Source organism: Opisthorchis viverrini (genome assembly GCF_000715545.1).
Source record: "Opisthorchis viverrini unplaced genomic scaffold opera_v5_203, whole genome shotgun sequence".
Taxonomy (NCBI): Eukaryota; Metazoa; Platyhelminthes; class Trematoda; order Opisthorchiida; family Opisthorchiidae; genus Opisthorchis; species Opisthorchis viverrini.
In genome coordinates, this window is record NW_008751859.1 from 400,939 (window position 1) to 427,622 (window position 26,684).

At 46.8% G+C, this 26,684-nt stretch overlaps 1 protein-coding gene across 1 annotated transcript; it reads right to left on the reverse strand.

Annotated features, from left to right (window-relative positions):
- Positions 1–2,105: 2,105 nt before the first annotated feature.
- T265_08130 (hypothetical protein) lies at positions 2,106–25,716 on the reverse strand (the record flags this gene model as incomplete). Its single annotated transcript, XM_009173843.1, has 11 exons — positions 2,106–2,326; positions 3,671–3,845; positions 4,575–4,693; positions 6,538–6,693; positions 11,564–11,661; positions 14,470–14,585; positions 15,708–15,916; positions 17,463–17,736; positions 25,084–25,341; positions 25,380–25,463; positions 25,498–25,716. 11 exons carry the CDS (start codon positions 25,714–25,716, stop codon positions 2,106–2,108), a joined length of 1,929 nt encoding a protein of 642 aa, XP_009172107.1.
- Positions 25,717–26,684: the final 968 nt, after the last annotated feature.

Here is a 26,684-nt window from a genome sequence, read left to right on the forward strand (position 1 = left end):
GGAGATACCCATCAGTGATTCCTCATTTTTGGGGGTATTTCAGTTCACCTTCTCCCTCAGGGTTACTAAACACCAGAAATCTCGGTCTCCCCCCAGAATGGCACGTGCTTCTCCGAGTTGCGAAGTAGGCACCAGCTAGCCATAATTGGAAGCATGTTTACTAGTGCTGCAGCTTCTGCGGTGCCACGAAACTGCCACCAGACCCTTTGACTATATCGCCGTTTTCATGCGAAACATTTGTTCAGATACCAATTGTTTTGTAACCTCAACGAGCGTCAGGTTTGCAATGAGATCCTTTCAAAGAGAACAGTCCAGTGCACTCGTATCGGGGTCATTCATTGTTCTGCCAAACTGTGCTATCTACACTCTATAAACTAAGCGCACGTTCTCCAAGTGATAAGAACCTTGCTGTCTGGAAATGTGCCGGAATGCTAGTAGCTCAGGGTGTGTTGACTGGTGGTTGAACAGATGACCGTTGAACTGTTCGCCGAGCTTGGCAATTAGCTTAGAAACGTTTCCCACCCCAGAGACTACATCATTATCACCCAACCACGCACTGATAAAGTCACGTCGATTAGTGGCGAAACGGTTGCAAGCTGACTGACAAATCCGGCGAACAGATCGATGTATACCTCATCAACCATCAACAATATTGTCTGTTTTCTAGTGCTAATGCGTTACACTTTAGGACCCCTGAAGCATCATTAACCGCTGGCAACTTTGCATCTCGTTTAAATGAAGCTGAGAAACACCAAGACTTAGAAATCACTCCCCCGTTTATAGACTATTAGCAAGGGGTAACGCTCTCAGCCTCGAGAGGAGTGAAACTGAAGGGGGGGGGGGGGGAGTCAACGGCAGATAAGGTGAAACTAACCGAGCTTTCGAAAAACAAGTACTACAGTGATCAGCCACCCGTGGCAGGAAAGCATTAGAAACCCGTTTCCAGAAGGCTGCGGTTTAAAGTGCTTTAGTGTGCTAAGCACCGTCGGTGATTCCCACACCGACCCGTTGGCCTTGCAACCACGTTCCCCAGAGCCATGTAAGCGACACAGCAGTTTCAGGAAATACCAGTGGAAATGCCTTTTGCCCCTGGTCATGGCTCACAAGTCGTTCATCACAGAAACGCTTGCGAAAAACCAGATGATATAACTCTTGTCGATTCAACTTCGTAGGACCTCAATCCGCTCAGAATAAAACCCCATTCATTTGTCTGTGTAACCGGACCGTTGAACAAGATTTAGTTTATAAACCGAGATCCCAACCTGAACAAAAGAGGGCCAACTATAGAATTGAGGGGCCAATAAACCAGAACCGCCTTGGAGTCTCATCAGCATAAGTCACAGCCTGAGACCTAGATAATTCAAGGATGGAGCTCAATCTAGTACCAAGAAATGGACCAGGGCCAGGAGAGAGCAAGCTCAAAGACCATCCCATCAGCATCACTAGCAATGACAGCAATACGTCACTGGTATAGACTACTGTATATCCATTGGGAATTTCATAGTAAAGAACGGAAATTTGGTTTGCCCTTGAGAAGCTATCACGAATAAGGCACCTGCATCTTTGGACGGCGGTCAAATAAACACACCAGAGAATGATGTTGGTATAAGGCGTAATCTGTAAGACTGACCCAGTGTTCCTAAAGTAAGATCGTTCCAACAAGTGCTTCAAAAACACGGTCCTTTAGCCTCGGCGATATTCGTTTGTGAAACCCCGAATGACGGAAGTCTGCGAACACTAGTTGTACCTTCATCATTCATGCATTTACTTCATTTATAGACTATTCATGGCCTATGCAATAGTCAGGATACTGTAGTCGACCAACACACCCAAGCGCTCCATTTATAGGTTAACTGGGGAAATTTGATGAAAGTTTGCAACAAACCGGGCGGAGGAAGGTGATCTGAATTAATCTGTATATTCCACAATGATCGGCGTTGATATCTGATGTTGGTGTGATTAATATAAAACTAAGGCTGATCAGCAATGGAGGGACACACTGTGTCTAAACCTAGCACTGTTGAGAAACAGGTGGTGATCGCCGAAAATTTACAAAAGATGTACATCAGTATCGCTGCTTTTCGCGTTCAGATTGAATATACCTCTCAGGTGACCATCTGGGCGAGATGGCCTAAGTAGTCAGAGCGCGAGTTTACTGACCGGAAGGTCCGTGGTTCGAATCCGACCTCCGCCTCTTGACTTCCCCTGTCTAGGCTTGGGCAACCTGGCAGTATCCCAGCCCTCGTGCTTCCTTCGGGTAGCATGGCAGCTAGGCACCGGAAGGGTGCTACGGCTGAACTCTTTCTTCTTTCTTTTCTTTCTCCATCTGGTGAACTCAGGTGTCATTGATTTGCATTGAAATCGGCTGTTATAACTTTACCCAAGCTTTTCGTTGTAGGCAAGCGCCTGGCCTCTGGAAGCTAGCCGTTCTAAATAACCGAACATCACATTTATTGCACGGAGGTCGCGGGCCGGCTACGGAAAAACGAAAGCATGATATCACTGCTCAATATGTTAATCAACCAGAACGGAGCACTTTTGCTTGGAGATCTGGTAGCATCGCGAAGATTCTAGCCCGATCTTGTGAAAAGTTCTGCAATAACTCTATGAATATGGTAGTCAGGACCTTCTTTTGTCTGCTTTACAGGCTGTCAAGAGTTTAATATCATACTGGGCGGAACAGCAAGCCAAGGACACAATAGTTGATCAGTTCTCAATACAAGTCTTTCAATGAATCAAAGCTACAGTCTGTTTGTGGATGAATTAGTATGAAAAAGGATCATTTAGCATTCCGACCAACGTGTGTTTGGTAGCACAGAGTCGGTTGATTACGTGTATCAAGTCGAGCAATGAACATTGCAAGCTATCTCAACAGATACGCTGTAGCAGCTACAGGATCACCCAAGTTCGCAAGCGATAGCGTCTAGATAGAGTGCCATAAGCCCAACAAGCGTACTTGCATCTTTCATTCGACATTCAGAGCTGCAGTAGTTGAGCGTCAATTATAGCATCCAAGCGCCAGCATTGAGTACTACTGGTGTGCTGCTATCAATAGTGATGGTGATGAACAGATACCAGTCGATACAGCGCCTAGAGTAGTTGCAAGAGGGGCTTGTAAGTCGTAATAAAAGAGCAACACAAGGACTGAATAGCATACGCAGAGCGGTGTTCGATGCGAGACCAACCCAACCTGGAGGACCAGGAGACTGTGTTGATCAGACTAGCCTGGTAGGAGGTCCTGTGGACACTGAATGGAAATCATCCAATACACCCCGTTGGGTTACTGAGGCGCGCACCACGCACGATAAGGTCATTGGTCAATCAGGACACAGTATAACGACCAATCAACAGAACTGCCTGACCAAGCAACCAATCATACCTGAAGGTCGGCTCTGGCCAGCCAAACCCTACCCCACACATCGCACTGAAACGCCGGTAGGCTACACCCTCCAACGTTGATGTGGTGACCGCACATTCGCAGTTAAATTTCCTAGCTTAGCAAACAAACCAACGACCATTACAAAACGACACTTATACAAATCTGACCGGCTGGCATGAAGACTCAGGTGATGACCACCAGAAAGGTTTAACATGCTGACGCACCAACATACATCTGCGACTGCAACAGCGCATCAAACAGCTATAGAAAGAAAGCGTTCAGCTGTAGCACCCTTCCGGTGCCTAGCTGCCATGCCACCCGGAGGAAGCACGAGGGCTGGGATACTGCCAGGCTGCCCAAGCCTAGACAGGAGAAGTCGAGTGGCGGAGGTCGGATTCGAACCACGGACCTTCCGGTCAGTAAATTCGCGCTCTAACCACTTGGGCCATCTCGCCCCCAAAAACAGCTATAGACCAGCGCATATTCATTAAACGAGGGAAGCCATCAGCACGGGTCATTACAAGTCTAAACTTCTACTGGGAAACCCCCACCGTCCGGGGTTCCGCTGCGTTTGCTGTGTGTGACTTACACGAAATACAGGAACACGAGTGTGTGTGAAAAGGGGCGCCATATTCAGTGTTCACCAGTCCACAACAGTCGTTGGGTGTACTTACGTTAAAGGCAGAAACCAACTTGCATATCCAATCAAAATGAGCATATAAAGCGTAGGAAGGATCATCAGCACCCAAAGGAGGGAATAAAATTGCCTTTGTCCTACGATTTCGGCCTCCAATACACAACCATCCCGAAACAGGGTCATAGGGTACACAAGCAAACAGCTGGTAAAAAATAAGGTTTAAGGTTGTGAGCAATACTTCTATCACGAAAGCTACAAATCAAGACTGAAGATCGAATATGTGAGATGGCGATGCAGTTATGGGGAAGGGACATCTCGTCTTGAATTGCAGCTGTCCTTCAAAAGACATGATGACGAGATGACCGGATTTTCTTTTGACACTCGTGCCAGTCTATAGGGCGCTAAAACATTTACAATGGGAGATTACGTCACGGGTCACTGACTGGGCGATATCACACAGTACGAAGGATTCTCTTTGAATGGGAGGTTGTATAAGTTTGACAAGGCAGAACGTCTGCCTTTTTCGGTTCACTTGTCGGAGACTCGAGTTTTCCGTACTGGGATTTCAGGTTGCTGTGGTTCGGATTTGCTGGATTCTGGGTCGGAGTTTGTGTAAAGAGAGGCACGAATACGCGAGAGAAGAAAACCTGGAGTGGTGTCAATAGCACGACGATCGCCTGGAGAATGAAGAGGGAAAACAATTGAACTTGGGCGTTAGAAGTAGACTCGGGGCTGAACGTCAGTAATGTAAGATGGTTAAAAACCAATGCACCGAAAACACATGGAAAACGCGCAAATACATGTGTAACTTGAAGATAAAGACCGTATTTGATTGAATGAATAATAGTGCTCTTGGATTGCATCCTGCATCATAGTTCTGTACAATTCTGTGCGGTGCAGTACCACCTAAGCAGATACTATTGCTTAACTGGATAATGGAGAAATCCGTCGTGAAACCACCACGAAACTCTTCCTGACGAAAAAGTGAGGGTCTCCACCCTTGACTACGCCGATAACAGTGCTCTGCTATACGATGGTTTGCTGTGTCAGCCATCCCACCAGTGTGTTGAATTCACTCCATCAAACCAAAAACATTTTCAGCCATACAATCGACACAAGAATCCACTTTGTTTAGGAAGTCCCAATGAGACCGTTGATGTATCGGGCCTCTTATTCCACCCAATAGCCAGGCCAAGAATGAAGAGAAAAGCCGTTACAAAAAGGACAGAAAGGTCTGTTTTCAACTGAAAAATGCTTCGTGGCGCAGAACGGAAGTCAATCTCAGGATCAATCTTTGAGTACACGGAGATGCTATTCGTCCCTGTCTACATAAAGGATTCACGAGCTGGCCACGAGAGTCGAAGGTGTTCGATAGCTTGAAGTGTCTTCGTTAAAACAAGTGACGCGACCGATTGCATTAACTTCTCTCCGAAACGACAACCCAATGCTCGAAAATTGACGCACGAGATCCCGCCCAAAACACGGACTATTCGAGGTCACGCGTCGCAAGACTTACAAGCCGATCGGAAGTGTGGTTTGCGATCCGTCCCAACAAGAAACTTCTACCCTTGGCGGATATGGCCTCCAGTTACTCAGGGTGCAGCCGATTGCTCAACGTCCTCGATGGCTCAATACTTTTTCTAAGCATTAGCCCAGACGCGAGTGGCACGTTCAATAACCCCGTCATTCTGCTGTAGGACTGCTCAGAAGCCCAAGGTACTGTCATCCATTGCCACAGTAAACATCTCTGACCTTCCGCAGTCTGAGCGTGAACTGTCGTCTCAGAATCTAAGCTTTGCTACGTCTGAAGGCTTCATATACCTCAATTCTCTACTCAAAGTCTTTGCTTGGACGGAATAAGTCGTAAACAGGCGTGTATACCTCTACCAAGCAAAAATTCGCTGTGGTACACAGTGACTGGTGCAGCCAGAAATTAAGCTTTAGTGGGGGGATCCCAAGAGGACGTGGATGCTATCGTGAACCAGGTGCCATATACTTCACTCCTTGGTCCTTAGTCGAACGGGATAAACGACCAAATGAAGCATCAACGAACCAGACCCAGATGGAAGCGAAGTTCGGACGCTTCATTACTGACCCCATGTCAACACATCTTCCGCAATGTTCAATTTCAGTTGGCGACTGGGTCAGGGGAAGCGAGATGGCTCAGACACGATCCAGATCCGGGTTAGAACCACAGATCGCATCTTATGAGCTTACTCTAACCTAGTTTTCATTTCTAGTTCAATAACGGTGTTATCAAACCGAACATCTTATCCGGTTAGGCGATTAAGCTGCTCCACAATAAATTCTTGATACCCAGGGACTGAACCCGACAACGGAAAATGGCTGAGAAGTTCACTGATGGAGTACATAGGATGATATTGGTCTCCATCAGGTTCTACTTGACCACCCAAAGTTACGTGGTGAGTCACACGGTGTTAGAAACTCAAATATCAAATGGTAAACGGCCATACCTATTTCCGCATAGTTCGTGCGGCTGCATCGTAAAGCCACTTCGCACCGTCCACGATCCGATTCAGAAAGCTATCACTCTGGTCAGTCGGGGCGTCATTTTGGCTATGCGCTGAACGATCAGATGAATCATCTGGTGTTGACGCCCGTCTCGAAGACGAATTGTGAGCATCACCTAGCAGAGCCTTTCGCAGTTTGTCCAAACCTGAAGTTTAGGGAGCAGGCAAGCGAGAGGCGTAAGTGATTTCACTCGTCGTGGGAACAATTCGAAGTGGGACTGTTGAAATCGCTTGTAGCAGCGAATAGGGGCTTTAGACTCCCACAAAACCAGCGACTTCAGCTGAGCAGCATGTTCAAAGTGAAACAGGCTGGGTCTTAGTTGCACCTGTAGACCTGAAGAAAAGAACTGCCGAATACATCCCTCATTACATGGCCACTCTCTCAATGTCTCCTATGCATCGCCCAAATCTCATTCCTTCTATCACAGACACAACAACAGTAAGTATGCAGTATCGTGACAGTAGATCGGCATCAGAAACGCGGTGTACGTTCTCCATCGTTTTCCCGTATTTCACACGGCCTCTTCTAACCAAAGTTATTGTGGTTTCGACCAATGGCTGTAACTCGGTGATACCGAACATCACTCACGAACCTAAGGAGGAGAAGTGCAGTTTTGTAACGTAAAAGAGACCTCAAGTGTAGGTCACCTAACAGGAAATAAAATAGTTCACGAAAGGCCTGGGGGGTCGTGTTGCCGGTGGGACCCACATTCCACGAAAGGAACTATGTGAACCTTCCCGTGCCTGACTGGAGACGCTGTGAAACAGATATCAAGGGCTATCTTGTCGTTGTCTAGCTAGATTCTCCGGGACACATTGAAATTTTTTTATGCCAACAACAGGCCCAGTGTCTTTCCTTCCTAAGGTTCTTCTTAACAGTGTTTTAATTGGGCACTTTCGTGGAGTCGTACGGCAGTGAGGCACAGGTGTTCTATGCTAATGTACTTGCTAGCAATCATTATCACGAGTAACGAAGATGATGTTCAGCTGATGAACGACGGCGGCAGAAATTCTGGCCTGCGTCTTGTAATCCAATTCACATTCGGATTAATTTCGCTTTAGTAACTTCCTTATACGACGATGGAACCTCACAAAAAAGCGAACAAACTGTCATTCTGTCATACAACCCAAAATCTAAATATATCAAACAAGCCCCGAGCAGTTCAGTTTAATATATCACGTTCAAACCAATTGCCAAGGGTGTGCTGTTACCGTTTCGACCCCCGAAAAACAGGAGAGCGTGGGATATACAGCCAACCATTTCCAATTAGTTCGGGAACTGTACAGTTGCATATTGAAGGCAATAGCTCTGAAGCATGAAGGCCAATGACTGCTAGTGCCATTAACCACCATTGAGTTGAGTATCAGGATCTTCATCCAAGGAGGCCATGGTTGACGCACCGGCTGAGTTTATTGATTAGTTTCCATACTTCGTTGCCAGGACATACACTTTCCGCCTCTCGGTAGCTTCCATTAGGGTACAGGGCCGGGCGAAAATAGCTCTGTGAGGCAGATAGTCCTCTGGCATGCGGAATACATGTACTAACCAGCGTAACCAGTGAAACGTGAGTAATTCATCAATCATGAGAGAGTTTCTGTTTCCTAAAACAATCTGACATACCCCACAATTGCTAGTCCAATGCTTCCAGTAGACACGGCCAATACTTCGGAGACACTGATGGCTAAACACTGACAGCTTTCGTACGTCATTTGAACATAGAGGACATGTTTCTGATCCATAAAATAGTGTGGATCGTACCGTCGAAATGTATACTCTGCGCTTGGGGTCACGCCGGCACCAGAGGTGTTGGAGATTGGAAAACGCTTTCATGGTCCTCCCGATACGAGAAATAATCTCGACTCGCCACTCGAGCCCATACAACTACCCAGGTCGATTGGCTGGTCTTCAAGGATTCGGGTTCGTGTTCGATCACTTCCAGCCTTATAGGAGATCCTTGCATTTTGCAGGTATGAGGCGCACACCAAACCGTGTGGCAAAATTATTTAGGTTGCATTCCAAGGGGATATGAACCAAGAAGAGTAATCCTACCCGCAAACTCAGTGGACCTGGAGCATTTCGACCTACGAGGTTTCACAGGCGTACAGAGAAGTTCCAAGCAGCACATCAGTAGGAAAGGTGAGGAGGAGTAGTGAGAGAGAGCAGCCTTGAAGATTTACTGACCGGAAGGTCCGTGGTTCGAACCTCCGCCTCCCGATCACTTCCAGCCTTATAGGAGATCCTTGCATTTTGCAGGTATGAGGCGCACACCAAACCGTGTGGCAAAATTATTTAGGTTGCATTCCAAGGGGATATGAACCAAGAAGAGTAATCCTACCCGCAAACTCAGTGGACCTGGAGCATTTCGACCTACGAGGTTTCACAGGCGTACAGAGAAGTTCCAAGCAGCACATCAGTAGGAAAGGTGAGGAGGAGTAGTGAGAGAGAGCAGCCTTGAAGATTTACTGACCGGAAGGTCCGTGGTTCGAACACGACCTCCGCCTCTCGACTTCCTCTATTTAGGCTTGGATAACTTGACAGTATCCTAACCCTCATGCTTCCTTGGGGTGGTATGGCATCTAGGCACCGAAAGGGTGTTACAGCTGGACAATTATTATTATATATTATTTAAATGGATTTAAGGAAAAGAAAAAGGATATACCTACAGAACTATGATGACTATCGACCATCCGCAACTGGTGAAAACTTTATCTAGTGTAAAGGATGGCTGAAAACGTGGACACTCCTTTGAAATACTGTCCGGCAATGGTGCCGCTCCATTAGATTGGGTAGTATTGACAGCATACGGAGAGGACAAATGATTTCATTGTTAGCCAGAGCTAAAAATCACAAGATGTTTATTTCATTTTCCAACCTTGTTATCAAGTACCTTCCGCCAAATATATCGGCCAAAAATCGGCCCCACAATAACAAAATAATATGGTTGGTGAAATTCGTAAGTATACCTAAATGATAGTGTTACCGGAGTCGATGGATATGAGGAATTTGAGGTGAGTCTCAATGTTTTTGCGAAGTTCATAGACGACGGATTCGTTTCGGATGTCAGCGAGAAAATATCTTTTGGGTGTTATCCGCTATCCCATGCTCTCTCCGTCAGGGTCATCTGAATAGATGAATCAAGCGTAGTCCATTCTACGACGGGCTCTGGCGTTGAAATGGACCAAACAGTGGTCCCTACAGCCAGAGACATTGCTTCACTAGACCCATGGGTCTACCTACACTGGAACGGTCCATCGACCCGTAGATACGAGGTGACTTTCGAAGACCGAACGAATCGCAGTGAAACATGGTTCGTCTGAATCTGAGCATCTGTGACGATGATAGCGGCCTGGATTTTGGTCTAAACGCACCGCTCCTAAAATTGAGCGTACGTCCCCGACGAAAATTCTCTACGGTCATGTGACAGCTCCGTTATCAATGCGATACTCCTAGTAGCATCTCATTATAGCACGATTCGAATCCTCCAGAACGCAGCAGCACGCGTCAAATCGAATTCCTAAAACGCTTGCGCATCATCATCAAGACAGTGTTCAATACCGATGCTTCACTGCCGCTTGCGCATCTCTTACCCAGGCATCTCCACGTTCACGTAACTTGGTTCTGCGAGCGAGAAACTCGGTTGTGCTTTCCACAAATTCCGCAACCAGTCTCCAGCAGAGTCACGCACCCCGAATTTTCACCACTTGTTTTATCTAACCCTTAACCTTGTGCTTACGGCCATATGGGTCGCTGATTCTAGCAACGCGGTCACTTTGAGCACGCTGTCGAATCCGCTCAAACCTGAGATGCACCAAGTAAACATTTACTCTTAACTGATGAGGACTGACATATTGGAGGATCTACAGAAAAACCTATCAGACTGGACGATTCGTCAAGTCCTCGTGATAGCCATGATAAGGCCAGTTGCAATGTATTTCCTGACTGATCTGTCACACCAGCCTACAGCGATGCTGTTGGCGCTGGACCGTGTGTGCATCAACCTTAATGCCCCGTGTACATTAGAGGGCGCAAGACCACGAGGAAGCAGTTCTAAAACCATTGGAATGTTAACTGGTACAACTAGCCAGTTGGGACCCAAGGTGCACTCAAAAGAGCATCTGGTGACCAGTACCGCTTAGGAGACGCATCCTAGGCACTCCTAACACTCCAATACGTTTGGAGTGCCTTGTAGATTGCTACAAGAAATATACACACAAACATTAAATCACAACAATACAGTAAAACATATAAAGTGAATGTTGGAAAGTAACGGGAAAAAATACGTTCAGTCTGGCAACAAACAAAACCAGAGCTATCTGTGGGAATCACGGCCCTCCGTTCAGGGTAACGTAAACACTCACTGTGTGCGCCTGTGTGTTACCTGATGGCCCTAGGCACATGTGGGCAGCTAGTGCTAACCACTATTCGGCTTGGTCTGTCTAAGGATGGTCACACATGTCACTTGTATAACCGTTGTGTACTTAACACTCAGGCGTATAAACGGCATTCAGTTGGAGCTTTGCTGATACAGATGAAACTTGCCTGAGCTGCTGTCCGCTTTCGACAGACTGGAAGCTGCTATACTGATCTGTGAATGTTTGCAAAAAGATCCGACAAGAGGCTTCGTCAAAGTCTGATCTCGTCCGCAGTGACTACTTCTATAGCGAGATGGGTTGTATAAACAGACCCGTGACTTTTCAGGGATGGCAATTCGATATAAAAAGCAACAGAATGTGAATTTGGAACGCAGCCAGTAAGCTCAAACTACGCCCTTTACTATGAAACTATCAGCCATAACTTTATACACTGGAAAAGGGCCAAAACGTTGATCTAAACACTAGGCTCAGTTACAAGGTACGACCTAGAAAGCACGTGGATTAAACACAAAGAGCTCAGATAGTCCATAGTGCGCGCTTTGATGAAGCCAAAATTGAACAATGGTCGTATAGGGTAGGGACAGCGATCAAGAAGTGATAATAGCAACCAGAACTTCGGGATGAAGTGCATAGAAAAACTACCTGATTCGGTTGACGTCACACCCTCTACTGTCCCAGAGACATCTTGTTCCGTTTCCGCATATGCCAAGAGAAGGGCGCGCTGGAGTTCGGTGAGCCTTCTGCAATAGAAAACGAAATATCTGATAAACCATGATGCGACAGATGAAGGAAATTTGTGGACTTAATATAACACTAGAAACCCGTTGAGTGAACGAGCGACTGGCTGTGGAAGCGAACCGAAGGAGAAATTTTTTAGCTTTGGTCAACCTGTTTTGCAGCAAGTCAAAGTTAAGTGGACGATGTCTATGATCACCACTTTACCCGGAAAAAGACGTAAACGACCGGTCGGCAGGTACAACTTCCGAACCCACGCACCACTTACTGACCGCTCCCACGAGGGCTTTGGAAAACTGGTAGGCGTTACGTTTGCACTGTTTGCGCAGAATTCATGTGCTAACTTGGTATCGTAATTGACTGTTTTGTTTTGAGGACTAAATGAATGTTCGGAACCCTGTTCAGCTACAAAAGTAATACTAAATTAATTTGGTGTCGGATCCCACAAATTCGTCGGCCAATGGATGAACGGATAGACGAGAATATCGTTTAAGATTGAGGACGATGGCCCAAACCTATTCAATGCAAATAAACTTGTCGAAGTGTCGCAAGGTGAAGATGCAGCAACAGGTGGGAACAGTTGTGGCTGCTAGATATGAAACCTGATGTCTGGAGTCCCAAGTCAAAGAAACGGTAGCTTCAAGAATGACTGAACTTGCTTTCCACAACCAGCGTTGGGTCATGATGTGTCCCAATGCAACATGGTTTAGGCATTTTGACCACCGTAACATGGTGTAACTAGCTTTGCTGTGGTGAACAACTTATGTTCCCCTGAAACGCGTCATTGATTCTGCAATAAACTTAACAATGTACCACAAACAGACGTTTGAAGCTTTTGTTTGTCTTCCACGCTATGTTTCTAGTTTGCTATATTACGGTGCATTACAGCCTACTTTACATCAGCGGCGAACTTGCTGCAGGTTAGCAGAGGCACTTCACTGGGACTCATTTAGGCCGCGCAGATAGATGAAGCACTCTACCACATTGATCCGCCTCAACTCGTCAGCATCACGTCCAATGGACGACTGCTGGGCGATCCGAGTTTGGACCAAATGCACTTGTGATCCAATTGGTCAAAACATCTAGTCACTCGACCTCTTCTCGCCTCATTAGAAAATCCTAAGCAAGACGCAGCAAAGTTCCTTCATAAATACAATGGTAACATTTTGAAACCATCCTAGTGTACTCTGTTTGAACACATGTTCCAATGGGTAGTACAGCAAATTTGGAATCTCCAAGAATAAGAGTGACGTTCGGTGCCATCCGTACATAGGCCAACTGTCTACACTATACACGGGTGCGAGGAAATGAAGCCCAGTTTTTGTCTGTGGTGACGACTGTTATGAAGGTATAAAACACAATCGATGTGGAGAAATAACTTGGTCTATTGCAAATACAGTGAAATCCTCAGTAAAGCAACTGAAATGTTCTTACATGTGGTGCATCCCTTCTAAAAGATTCTCGCGTGGACAGATCTACTTTATAAAAGACAGGCGGTAATAGACTGTTTATGGATCTACGGGGTGTTACAAACCAGAAACGCTTGTTTCATATAGGCTTCGGGCCACTGTTATCTACACTGGGCAGCATATCTATGTCATAATTTGTTGCATATAAAAGTTCGTCTTTTGCAAGCCTCGAAAAGTGATGGAGACAGATCATCCCATCGACCATGTCCGCTGCCATCGTCCGAGCACTCTCAAATAACTATACACTACTTACTACATCTAAGTAACTACATTAAACCCCGAAGTTATGGGGTGACTGTGCGTGTCGCGTTTCAGTTCACGCTTATCGCCATACCCCTGTTCAGCAACCATTATTCTTGTGTTTGGCTGAAGATACCGAAAAACACCCGGTTAACCGAAGTCTGGAGCGTCCATTCTTTTCCACCATTCTTCCCATTATAAGGTCTTTTTTAAATAAATTAATACGGATAAACGGCAGTGAAGCCGCTGGATTGGCGGTGAACTGAGAGGAAGCTCTGATATCAACACCACTAATCGCAAAAACAGTGTCGAACGCTGATACTTTACTGTCGTACAAATCTGTGCCCCTAAAAGCGGACAGGATGGACGATCGCAGCGTCGATAACGTTCAGCGAAGCAGCGTATGTCTTCGCAGCTGCACTTGGAACCACCGAATTACAACAATCCACCAATAAACTACGACTGACAGTAGGATTCGTTCGCTACTCGTAAAAGTCTGGCCAAACGAACTTGACCAATTCGTGTCCTTTACTTCCGGTGTCCACTGCGCGATCAATTCGTTAATCTTTCCAGAAGAGTACCGGAAAATGTCTTAGTAGTAGCCCTTGGGAGTAATTCTCCGTATCCAATAGAAGCAACCAGACATGCATCTGAAAAGGTCAAATTCAGGTTGAGGCAGGATCGCGCGATACTCTAATTAGCTGAATGTGAGTACTCATCTCAGAAATGACTCTCACTGAGCAGACCTATGAATGGCCGAAGTTAGGCTTCTATTGGTTTAGTAGGATGCCAAGCAGAAATGAAGACCGCAAGTATCCGATGCACCTCCATCAATAACAGAGTAAATCGGTGGTTCAAGGGAGTACAATAATCAGGGCGCAAGCTGTAAGCCGAGCCAGTGCTGGATTCGGAACCCAAACACCCCAGTCCAATGTAGGTTGAGTTTGATTGTGACCACCAGTCAGTAGTTTGCAAGGGAGTACAATAATCAGGGCGCAAGCTCTAAGTCGAGCCAGGGCTGGATTCGGAACCCAAACATCCCAGTCCAATGTAGGTTGAGTTCGACTGTGACCACCAGTCAGTAGTTTAAAAAAATGGACTTACTTGGGGGGTTGAATTTTGATATGGAGGTAATGATCACCGTAGCCGTAGCCATTGACTCGACTAATTCCTTTGCCAGGAAGACGTATTCGGTCGCCACTCGCGGAGCCGGGAGGAATCTAGAAGTGTGAAGTGAACATTACAGGTAAGAGAATCCAGGGCTGTAAAAGATCAGCAGTTCGGGAATGGCTGTCTGACGTTTCAACAATAAACGAGAATGATGTTTCCGGATAAGACAGGTCTAACATACTTCGAATACGAAGAACCTTTCCCAGAAAGTGCACTTAAGTGTCGTTCAGTGGTTCTTCCACCTTGGGAAAATTTATTCTCCAATCTACATAATTATTGTGATGAACTGGTACTTTTTAAAGGAGATGGTCTGCCCTGATGGTGGAACCGAACATCCGTTAGCTGTTCTTGATTGCCTGCTTTGCAGACGGGAGTATGCGAATCGCAACTGGCCTCCAGTCAGAGGTTAACCACGATATGAGACATGCTAAAAGTAGCGGGAAGCTTGACTCTTTGACTAGAGGTAACTCCTGCAGCGAACCTTGTTTGACTGTAAAATGAAAGATTCGGAGGGATCAGTTCCCTCGAGGAAACTCATGTGACATGAAACCGAAAGTAAGTTTGCCTGATACAGCTCGTGGCCAAGAGTACAGCCAACCAATCCGGCAAGTTGGATAAATTCCGAAATCAGACTGAATGCAAACATGATGAGTAAAGCTTCATCAAACTTCTTACCCTGACATGAAATTCATGGATGTCTGCGGTATGTCGGCGCTAGATCTCCGACATCTTTCCCTCTTTTTTATATCATGTCTTCATCGGAACAAAGTACAGTGACCTCCATTGACAGTGGCCATCAAGGGGAAAGAGGACATTGTACTCGGTCTGTCCAACAACCTTTTTTGCAGCGATTCTCGCACTACTAGGGCGCTCAAACACCAATGTACTCGTCCTTCAAGTACCACCTGTCCAATAGAGCTCAGTTAGGTTTATCTTTTCATGAACATACTACATAGGGAGTACTGTAAGTGGCCTTTAATGAGACACTCCCTCTTAATAATAGTACCACGAACTAGGTGTTGTTTGACTGCGAGCACCATTGTGAAGTACCCAGGAGAGTGACCTCTGTTCTCAAAGAACTGTTTGTAAGCACTAGAAACGCTATCTAAAATCGTGGTGAAAACGAAAAAGGTCTACAACTAGCAGCTAAATCGTCAAGCAAGTGGACTTACGGAGATCAACATCGTTTCATAAATACCAGGTACTCGCATCTTCCCGCCCAGTGCAGCTTGTGCCAAGGAAATGACTACGTCTGAATGTATGTCGGCGCCTTCTCGCCTGAATTGTCGACTGCGTTCGACGCGAATCTGGACAAAGATCTCCTGGGACTCGCCGCGGGGGGCACTGACAGATACTCGGAGCACCTGCCCGTCTTCAACGCCTGGAGAAACAAAAAGTGAGGTGTAGTCAACTTGGACGGTACCTATATTACCCCATATTATATTACCCTATATATTACCATTAGAAAATCTAGCTGATTCGCGTCCCGTATAAAGGCTGTGGAACCTGGCTGCTTAATATGTAGGCAGAAAGACGGACTCGGAAGCTTTTCTCTTACCTGGTGGTTCTCAGGAGCCGGTATTAAAGCCGAATGATTTAAAGACTATCCCACAAGCCTTCCTAACAGAACCGTTTGTAACACAGACTCAGTATCGAACATCCCGAGGGAAATTGTATGCTAATGCAGGAGTCATAGGTAAACAGGCCAGAGTTTTTGAGGCGACTGAAGCTATTAGAAGTGTGATACTATGAGAAGTGGTTAAACCATGAGCTCCGCCGCGATTTGAAGATTAGAGTTGGAGCGCGCCACGCGAACGGCGTATCGACCGTTGCGAGCGGTCGGTATCTTCTAGTTTCTCACGTATTCACTCCATCACCGTAAGAGAGTGGAGAGGAACAGCAAAGCTCGAAAAGATATAATGTGAGACAGACATACAGTTAACAAGAGAAGTGACACTAACAGCGACCATCTCACTAGTCTGCCTCCTGAAGATATCGCAGTCGTTACACAATGTGTTCTGTGTGAGGGAGCCAGATCCTACTATCTATTGCGACAAGTGTACGACAGGGGAAGATTACAAAGCGCGTTTTTCTAACGAAATGCAGTCTAATACACTCATTTACATACAAATTTGTTTTGCGGGAGACAGGGGAAGATTACAAAGCGCGTTTTTCTAACGAAATGCAGTCTAATACACTCATTTACATACAAATTTGGTTTTGCGGGAGACTTACCTGGAACCCAGCAGAATCTCTCGTTTATTATGCTCTCAGCAACCTTATGAGTAGTGTATTACGTCTAGACATGCGGTCTAATTCAACCGGCCTGCATGTATGCTGGCTTAATTTGCAGCGATTATTTTGCATCCCACAGCACCGTTAAACGCTGTGTCGTAGTTCGGACAAATAATGAAATAGCCTCAAGTTCATGTTCCAGTGCTTAGGGAGCGCTGGAGTGCCGCTTGTAGAAGCAGCTACCAACCACGAATACGAGCATCTGAAATGAATGTCCAATTCGGGAATGTTGTCCTGTATATCTCAGGTGGGTAGCTGGATTTCACGTAGCTTTTATGCAATGATCTGGTATACACGTACGGATCTCCGTATAGTCAGTTAGAAAAATAACGATAAAGGGGTAGGTGACTGGAAAGTTAGTCCGGCCACTAGTCGAGATATGCATCACAAACATGGGCAGGCACACAGGTCAACATTTCACATCCGTTAGATACAAGTAGGGGTAAGTCATGGACATCTTGTTTTATCGTAATACGTCCTGTTGGTGTTTACTGATTACGAGATTAGGATTTAAGATCGTTCAGAGGGCTTTTTAAAACCATATGCTGTCAACGGTGATCGGAAAGAATAGGGAAGATGAATAAACTCTCCACGTGAAAAGTCATCTCAGGAGCCAGATATTGGGAAGTTACCTGCAGGAATCGATATGTTCACACGTTGTCGGGCAATCACTTTGCCCTTCCCTTCACATTCAACACACGGATATCGCACAATCGACCCGCTGCCCTGACATCGACGGCAAATGGATCGGAGCAAGAATGGTCCGGTGTTTAACTGTTCCGTACCAGTTCCATTGCAGTTGGGACAGGTGGATGTACCGGTGCCCGGTTCGGCCCGAGAACCTCCACATCGAGAACAAGCAACGGGCATATTAACAGCAATCTCTTTGTTCGCACCACGTGCAGCCTAAAGGTGAAATGGTTGGATGAATTAGCATGAAGGTAAGAAGTGTAGTAATTGCCATAAAGAAATCTGCAATCACTCACTCAACTTATTTGGGTGCTCGCACATAACCCACATAAAAACTATATGGCCTTGTATTCAGACATCGTTCTCCTCCTCCCCTTCAAAGAAAAACACCAGATAATGCCCAAATGCCTTATAGATGGAGATAGCTTTTTTTCGTGAAGGGTGATTAACGTGAGAGCAGTGTAGCGTATCAACTAGTAATTATGCCAACCGTCATTTATGATAGCAAACGGAAACGATCACAACAAGAGACGATGACGTGCGACAATTTCGTGCAAAAAGCGAGACAAAATCTTTGTGGTTTTGTGAGTATCGTTGTGGCCGACAGCTCTAATGCAGGGATGCGACCGCCTATGTAATAACTGTATGCCTCTACTCCGTTCTCGTTCTGATACTCCCAAGCTAGTGTTTTCAGCGAAAGAAACATCAAAGGATACAGTCAAGTAAAACAAGTAAAAAAACCATGTACTGTGCGTTGTATTAAAAATGTATGCAGCAACAACATTCTGGAAATTTGGACACCTGGATGCGCCATTAGCATTAAGCGGATACTGAATCATGACTGGATGTTAAGCCGACATATTCGGCCAATCAGAGTGCGTTCGATTGTGTTGACCATGGGTATGAAAGAAACCACAAAACATTTGGGTCTTGTCGGTGCTACTCACCCTCCAGGAACCTCGTGATCCTCACTGTGCCTGGTTGGAGACGCTGCAAGATATGGTTGCCAATCCATCCCACTGACTGCTGGATTTATGCACCAATTTATCAGCTCCCGCCTGCAATGCGCAGCTACCTCCCCCTCCCCCCAAACCATCGGTGAACGAAACTGCGGCAGCTACAACCACTGTACGACGAGTACACGGTTATTACAGCTGACAATGATGACAATGATGTAGTCATCCTGGTGACATGAACACCCAAGTTAATAAATCAGATCTGGGAGAAGCGGAGTCAGGTTGTAGATTTAGAGTCCAGGCTCAGCGTGCGGATAATGAATGAGGCTCAACTTTTTCAGTTGTGTACCGACCATCGTTTGTTCCTGGACAATGCAGGCGCTCATATCGAGTTACTTAGAGGCCACCGACCGCAAACGATTCATGGACTGGGTGGCTATCAGTGGCTATCAGGATGGCTGTTACTTCTGGGGTACGCAACTGGACTTTGATCATGCCTGGTTGCCATCACATCCAATGTAATCTCGGACCATTTTGCGCAGGTCAATCGATTTTCGTTGGAGGTGGACTCGAGATCATCAAGCTTGATTTCGCCATGGACGAGGATACAATGACGAGATAAGTCATTGAAAAGTTTCATTCCTTTAAACGTCCCAAGTTGTTTTTTCTCAACCTGAAAGCTGCTTTTGACTCTGTTGATCGTCAGAAACTGTCACGACGTCTGGTGACCAAAGATGTTCCTTCCAAATCAATACTCCTTATGAGGACAGTGAATGCGAACTCTTGTGAGTGCGTACGAGTAGACAACAAAGTTTCACCTGAGTTCACCATATTTAGTGGTGCAGGGCAAGAGTGACTGAAAGTCCTCTGGTCTCCTGTTAAACTCCGACGGTCGAAGCGTCTCAGAGGCACTGAGTATGCGGACATCGCTCCTCCCGGTTCAAATCCCTTAGAGATACAAGTCACGTCAAATAACCTGAATAATTCTACCGAAACAGCTTAGTATGCTCTTCACATTTGCAGTGTAAAGTGATGCTACGGCCCATTAATCAATTCAATTTATCAGCTATAAACCGTGCACCATAGGCACATTAGTTCCAGCTGCTACAGTATCCATCACCGAGAAGTGGGAGTGTGGGACATATTGCCAAGCCTTGGAGACGATGACATGTTTGGTTGGTTCAGGAACGGAGCAGCTACGCACTGAAGTCGATAGCTTTGACGCACAAGCGCCACTGACTGTGCAATGGAGTCATTTCCATCAATGTCACCGACCAGTGGTGAGTTGAGTCCCGGAGTCCCCATCCAGGTAGGCGGCAGTGGTTGACCCGACTAGGTGGGATCAAACACAAACTCCAATCCTTGAAGACAAGCCAATCGATGTGCTAAACCGATTTGCTAATATAGGTAGTCGTATAAGTTTCGGCGGAATAACTGGAGTAAAGATTACTTCTCTTATCGGGAGGGACATGACAGCGTTTGCCAACCACCAACACCTATGGTGCCAGCGTGACGTCGGCGTGCCAGCATCAAGAGCAGAGTGTACATTCCGACGGTACGATCCACACTACTTTATGGACCAGAAACACGGCCTCTATGTGCAGATAACTCGTCAGTGTTTGATCATCAGTGTCTCCAAAGTATTGGTCGGGTCTGGTGAAGACATCGAATTAGCGATGCTGAGGCATGCCAGATGGTTTTAGAAAAAAGAAACTCTCTCATGACGAATGAATTACTCACGTTTCATAGGTTACGCTGGTTAGTGCATACACTCCGCATGTCAGAGGACCGTCACACTCTTTTCGCCCAGCCCTGGCCCGGGTGGGAGCGACCGAGGGTGGAATGTGTATAGACTGGCAACGAAGTATGAAAACTGTAACCAGTGAATTCAGTCGGCTCATCAACCACGGCCTCCTTGGATGGAAACCCTGGGACTCAACTTATCGATGGCTAATGACGCTGGCACACGGCTGAACCACACAATCAATGGCGTTTGCGCACCGAAGCTATCGCCTTCAACGTGTAACCGTCCAGTTCCCTAACTAACTGATCATGCTATCACCTACAATGCTCGCCTGTTTATTCCACGCTCTGCTATTTCCTGGTGATCGAAACTGTAGTAGATACAACCAGCGCACCATTGGCACATAGCTTATAGCTGATAAACCAGCCTGCTGACTGCTAGCTTTAACACCAGGTGGTCGTTGCGCAGTACGTTCAGTTAAGAAATGTCGTGTATAAGATCCAAAATCTCATTGGCACCAGTGCACTTTGCAGTCCATCAGTTGTGTACAGCTTGGCGTACAAACATAACGTGGAATTAGTGGAAACCAGAGAACTAAGACTACCTCACAAGCCTGGAGAAGGGCGAAATCATCAGTGAGTTGCCAAAGAGTTTTTAGAAAATTTGAACAGTGTTCCTTCAAAACTAAGGGGCAGCTTTGTCGGACACCACTTCTTGTAAGGAGCCTTTTGGATGGCGATCCATAGAGCCTCATACGAAAAATTTGTGAATCCAGAGGGCACAGTGTACTATGGACACGCCCTACTGCGCAATCATGTTGAGACGAGTCCGTCAACATGGTTGAATGAATTCAAGGGACAGAGAGATTTTGGGACACTTGCATAAACGTTAGTGTCTTGACTTGGTCCACACAAGCCCCTCCTGGTTATTGCTCCATCTTAGGGTACGTTCTTTCCGTGTTTCCATCTAACATAAAATAGACGACACGAAAAGGTTTTGTCACGTTGACTCTAGTGACTGTCACACTCATCGAGCGTGTCATTTTGAAACTATGAGTGATACCGGCTTCTACCCAGATGGCTGAGGAGGTTTACTCCTCGCAAGTACAGGCAGGATATGTATATAGCCTCCAGCTGCAACACCCTATCGGTGCCTGGCTGATATGCCAAGGAAATACGAGGGCTGAGATGCTGCTAGGTTGCCCAAGATTACACGAGAGCAGTCGAAATGGCGGGGTTGGGTCTGGATAGCGGACTTTGCGCCGCCCTAACCAGAGCAATTTCGTGTCCGATAACCGGGATGCATTAGAAAAGGCGATGAGGGCAAGTGAAACATCGAGATCGTTCAGCTGTAGCGTGGTGCCCAACTGCCATGCCACCAGAAAGAAGTAGGAGGGATTGGATACTGCTAGGTTACCCAGGGAAGTCGAGAGGCAGAGGGCGGGTTCGAACCTTCTGGTCAGTAAATCCACGCTCTAGCCACTGAGCCAAGTAAAGAACAATGAATGACGGAGGGTCCCAACTTCGATCCTACAAAGAGCGAGTGCAGGCCCTGAGGATTTTGAGTGAAGAATGCACCTGTGTACCTGTGGGTCCCGAATTCACCATCCAGGACACCTCAAAGAGTAAGAAATTCAGCCAAAGCGCCTAATGTCCGTATTGTTAGACTCAGTGAATCGGATGTCTCGGTTCTCGGAACCATTGAATCGTCTTTGCTGTTGCTCGCCTAGCCTGAAGGCTTTTGGGAACCCGTTGAATAGGATAGTTGGAACAGTACAGTAAAGCCGTCCACTGAACTGATATTTAGTTTTTTGCCATTGTCGGACCTAGAACAACATGAGATACATGTTAACAATACGGTGAGTTCCCTGCAGATTCAGAGGAAGGTGGATTCTCAATTGGCAGCCGGGTTTCCTACAAAGTTTCACACAGATGCAACGAGGACGAAATAGCATGAATAGCGTCCCACATGTAGCAGGGATTGATGTCACTGGTATAAAACCCGTGACACCAACAAACACGGTGCCCCAGTGTGGATAGAATCCTTGGTGTCATCATCATCATTGTCAGCTGTAAGAACCGCGTACTTATCGTTCAGTGGTTGTGGTTGCCACAGTTTCGTTCACCGATGATTTGAGGAGGTGGGGGCGAGATGGCCCAAGTGGTTAGAGCGAGAATTTACTGACCGGAAGGTCCGTGGTTCGAACCCAACCTCCGCCGCTCGACTTCCCCTATCTAGGCTTGGGCAACCTGGCAGTATCCCAGCCCTCGTGCTTCCTTCGGGTGGCATGGCAGCTAGGCACCGAAAGGGTGCTACAGCTGAGGAGGTGGGTAGGTAGCTGCGCATTGGAGGCGGGACCTGACAAATTGGTGCGCAAATAGAGCACTGTCAGTGGACTGATAAGTTGGGGATTGGGAAGGGAGCTCTGCACTGAAGACAGCAGCTTGGATGCACGGGCGCCACTAAGGTGCGACTGGGCCGTGGTTCGAACCCAACCTCCGCCGCTCGACTTCCCCTATCTAGGCTTGGGCAACCTGGCAGTATCCCAGCCCTCGTGCTTCCTTCGGGTGGCATGGCAGCTAGGCACCGAAAGGGTGCTACAGCTGAGGAGGTGGGTAGGTAGCTGCGCATTGGAGGCGGGACCTGACAAATTGGTGCGCAAATAGAGCACTGTCAGTGGACTGATAAGTTGGGGATTGGGAAGGGAGCTCTGCACTGAAGACAGCAGCTTGGATGCACGGGCGCCACTAAGGGTGCGACTGGGTCATGTCTGACAATGTCTTTAACCATTGATGTGGCCCGTCTCGGAGTCCCCATCCAGAAAGACGGCAATGACCTACACAGCTGAGTTTGCTGGTATTGGCTTTCACATTTCGCTGCCAAGTCACTGTTTGACCGCCTCTGGCTCTCCTCCACCCTTCATGTGGTTGTGCGATAAGAACCCTTCGAGGAAATCGGTCGAATGGCATTCGCAGCGAGTGGCCAAGCAAGCGCAACCTATGCGCGATCGTTTTATCTATCGCGGGTGAGTTATTTCTTCCGAATACCATTCGACGTACTTCGACATTGCTTATCCGGTGTTCTCACCAGACTCGGGCAATGCTATGAAGACATCTATAGTCAGACACTGAAAGTCTTTCGACGTTCTCTGCGCGCAGTCACCAGGTCTCTGATCCACATAGTAATATGGAGCACACCGCAGCATCATCATCATCAGTGTCAGCTGTAATAACCGCGTACTCGTCGTACAGTGGTTGTAACTGCCGCAGTTTCACAGCAGAATACAGTAATTCTAAGGGAGTGTAAGGTCTCAGCAAGCATTGTCTGTTTGCCCATTTGGCATAGAGTACAGACGTTAAAAGCTCCTACATAGAAAGGATCTCGTGGATTTACAAAGGTGTTATTTTGACCATTTTTAATAGGCGGTGAGAAGCATAAGGCCCTTCGGTCAGATAACTGACAGCAAATGACCCAGCGACGTTCGCTCCTGTGATGGGAAGGAGTTGGGGAGGGACATCGGTGGACACCGAGCTGCGCGGGAAAATGATACCTGCCGGTTGCCCAGGCCTTCGACTCAAAATCCCGACCCACAAGGCAGTGGGAGGATGTAGGGTTTTGTTCAGGGACCCTGAACATCGCCTGACTTAGAAGTCTGACCTGCAAGGCAGCGGACAACGGGGTTTTCTTCGGGGACCCTTCCCAGAGCCGATGACTCAAAAGTCTGACATGTTCGGCTGCAGGGGTTTGGCCTTACCAAAAAATAAGAGAATAGCGCATTGCTGTCTCACTCCTAGTGCAACTGCCTCTTGAGCAGCACTGGACTCTTTGGTTTTGAAATTATTTCGACCGCATTGGATAATGCGCCGACGGTCACGGCCAACCGTTGGGCGATCGTTGTCCTTCCTCAGGGGAAGCCAGCATCGCTCCTTCCATAAATATCGACATGCTAGTCGTCTGGAAGAAACACCTTACTGCCTTGACACTCCTGTCGCAGAGGACAGTAAGACTTTACCCCCAGACCGCCTCGTAGCACGGGGTCTCTAGGTTCGACTGCTCCCCTTTGGCCTTCCTGGCATAGTTACGCTGTGTGGAACGATGTTCCAGCCAGTGTAGCCCGCAGGATCATTGCAGCACTCAAGCCCGACCACCACGTCACGGTGGCAGCTTTAGGTCGGTCGATACCCTTGGCTGTAAGACCATTAAATAACGTCCGGTCCTTACGGCAATCCATTTGGCTAAAATCCTTGTCCTCAACTACCGATTGTAACGTTTCGTTCAACCCCGTCGACACTGTCTGCCAGCTGAAAACACATCTTGAGAAGCAGCACCTAGTCCTGGCTGGGAACATCCCTGCTTATCAGCACTGCCGCAGACGAGTGAGAACTGAACTGAATAAATAATAATAACAGCAATAATAATAATAATAATAATAACCGTTCAGCAGTAGTACCCTGTCGGAGCTTGGCTGAACTGAGAGTTCGGGCAAATGTGACCCATCTGGAACACTCAGAACAGGGCGGGTTGCGGGATGTGACAGAGAAGCCAAAGTTTAGTCATTCCATGCACAAGGGGACTTCTCAAATCTTCTTGTGTTACACCATTCTGATGATCCACGAAAGCAAGTGATAAGGTTCCGGCCGGAACATCAACTCCGCGCTTGCGTTTCAATCGCTCCGATGATAATTTTGAGTACCTTGAGTAATTTACACACTCCATAAACCGAGATTCGCTTCCACAAACAAACTTATTTTAATCAATGATGGTTGATAACGCTGCTCAACTATTTTTCACGCACCGTGAAAGGTCGGATGAGACAAACAATCACAACATAACTGCATTTCCAACAACATCGTCCGTGCTTACCTGTTCAAAAGTCAAGTTTACGGGAATCTCCTTTGTTGGACTGAATCCAAATATTGTTTCTGCGAAGTTTCTATCACCGGTAGTCCATTCCTTGAAGGCGAATTCACTATCCCGGAAGATCCGTCGGAATAGCTCCTCTGGGTCAATTTGGGAGTGATACTCAAAACCGCTGTACTGAGGTCTGCCTTGAGCACCCGTGCCGGACGAGGCGGCTCCGAAGGAGTTGTACTGCTTTCGCTTATTCTCGTCACCGAGAATCTAAATGATTTAAAGTTACTCCGAACGAAAATACGTACTTCGTATGCTTCGCTCACTTCCTGAAACTTCTGGGCTGCGTCCTTGTCATCCTTGTTTACATCCGGGTGGTATTTCTTGGCCAACTGGAGCAAGTTTGGAGGACCGTAAGCAACTTACCTGATAGTACGCTTTCTTGATATCCGCCTGAGAGGCCGAGCGGTCAACACCAAGGATTTTATAGTAATCCTTCTTTTTTGCGAATGTGGAATGTATTCCTCGAAAGGACTGCAGCTCACAGGATATAGATGAGTGAATCCTTTCGAGGAAATTTCCACTAAACCGAGAAACCCAAAGAACACCGCCCTTAAGAGCCATGCGCGAACGTAGCGCAAGCATCAAAAAATGCGCCGGAGACTACTAACAGTGAGTTCAGCATTCACATGATCACCGATTGATACACAGGACCGAGGTTTTGCCCAAGTTTCCCGGGTCACTTTTGTTCTTATCATTAAGTGACCAAGTGGAAAAGGTTTAGCACTGCTTCTTAAGTTCTCAGCGCGGAGTAGTCAGCTTGCCAGCACGAGGACTCGCACAAAAGTCTCTAAAAGTGCTTTGAACTGGGTTCTATGTGCACCATGGACAACTGTCATCAATTACCTGAAATGAGAAAAATTTTTGCTTAATGAAAATGTGCTCTCTGGGCTTGAACATCTTCTTACATAGAGGTCTAATCCAGCCAGCTAGACGCAAAAACCGGTGGCAACCCTGACCCTCGATTTCACGTTTGGTGGAGCATCTTCAAGTACTTTTACAACAGTAACAGGAGCAGTTTGTAAAAGCTCAAGTCTCTGTTGCACAGTGTGTCATTGACTACGATAAAAAGATTTGGGTCCCCGTCCTTTTCCGTAGGAGCTGGTGCCAGCTGCCTTACCGAATTCAGTATCGACGCTGCCCCTTGACGCACTTTCCAAAGTTGTTTCAAGAAATAAGGGGAACAGCTTCTCCTTCCTACCTTGATGGTGAATTGAAAAACTGACTGTCGCTGCGGAAACCTGGACAGATGAACAGCTGGCTAAGATGCGCGGTCGAAAATTGTCGTAAATTCATGAGCAAGACTTACAGCCCTTTGGCTGTCATCAGGGCTTTTGAAAATAAAACGCGACCTACACGCCTGCATATCTCTCTCGAATGACGATAAAATATCGGACAAACCAGCCTGTTTTTATTTGCGCAGTGCAATGTCAACCACGGCCTAAGTGAAAACCATGATGACGACAAGTGTATTATGGCGAAGTCTGCCGTAACTCACCCGAAAATTGTGGTCAGATTGTAGCGGAGGCGTAGAAAATGAGGTAAGATATTTC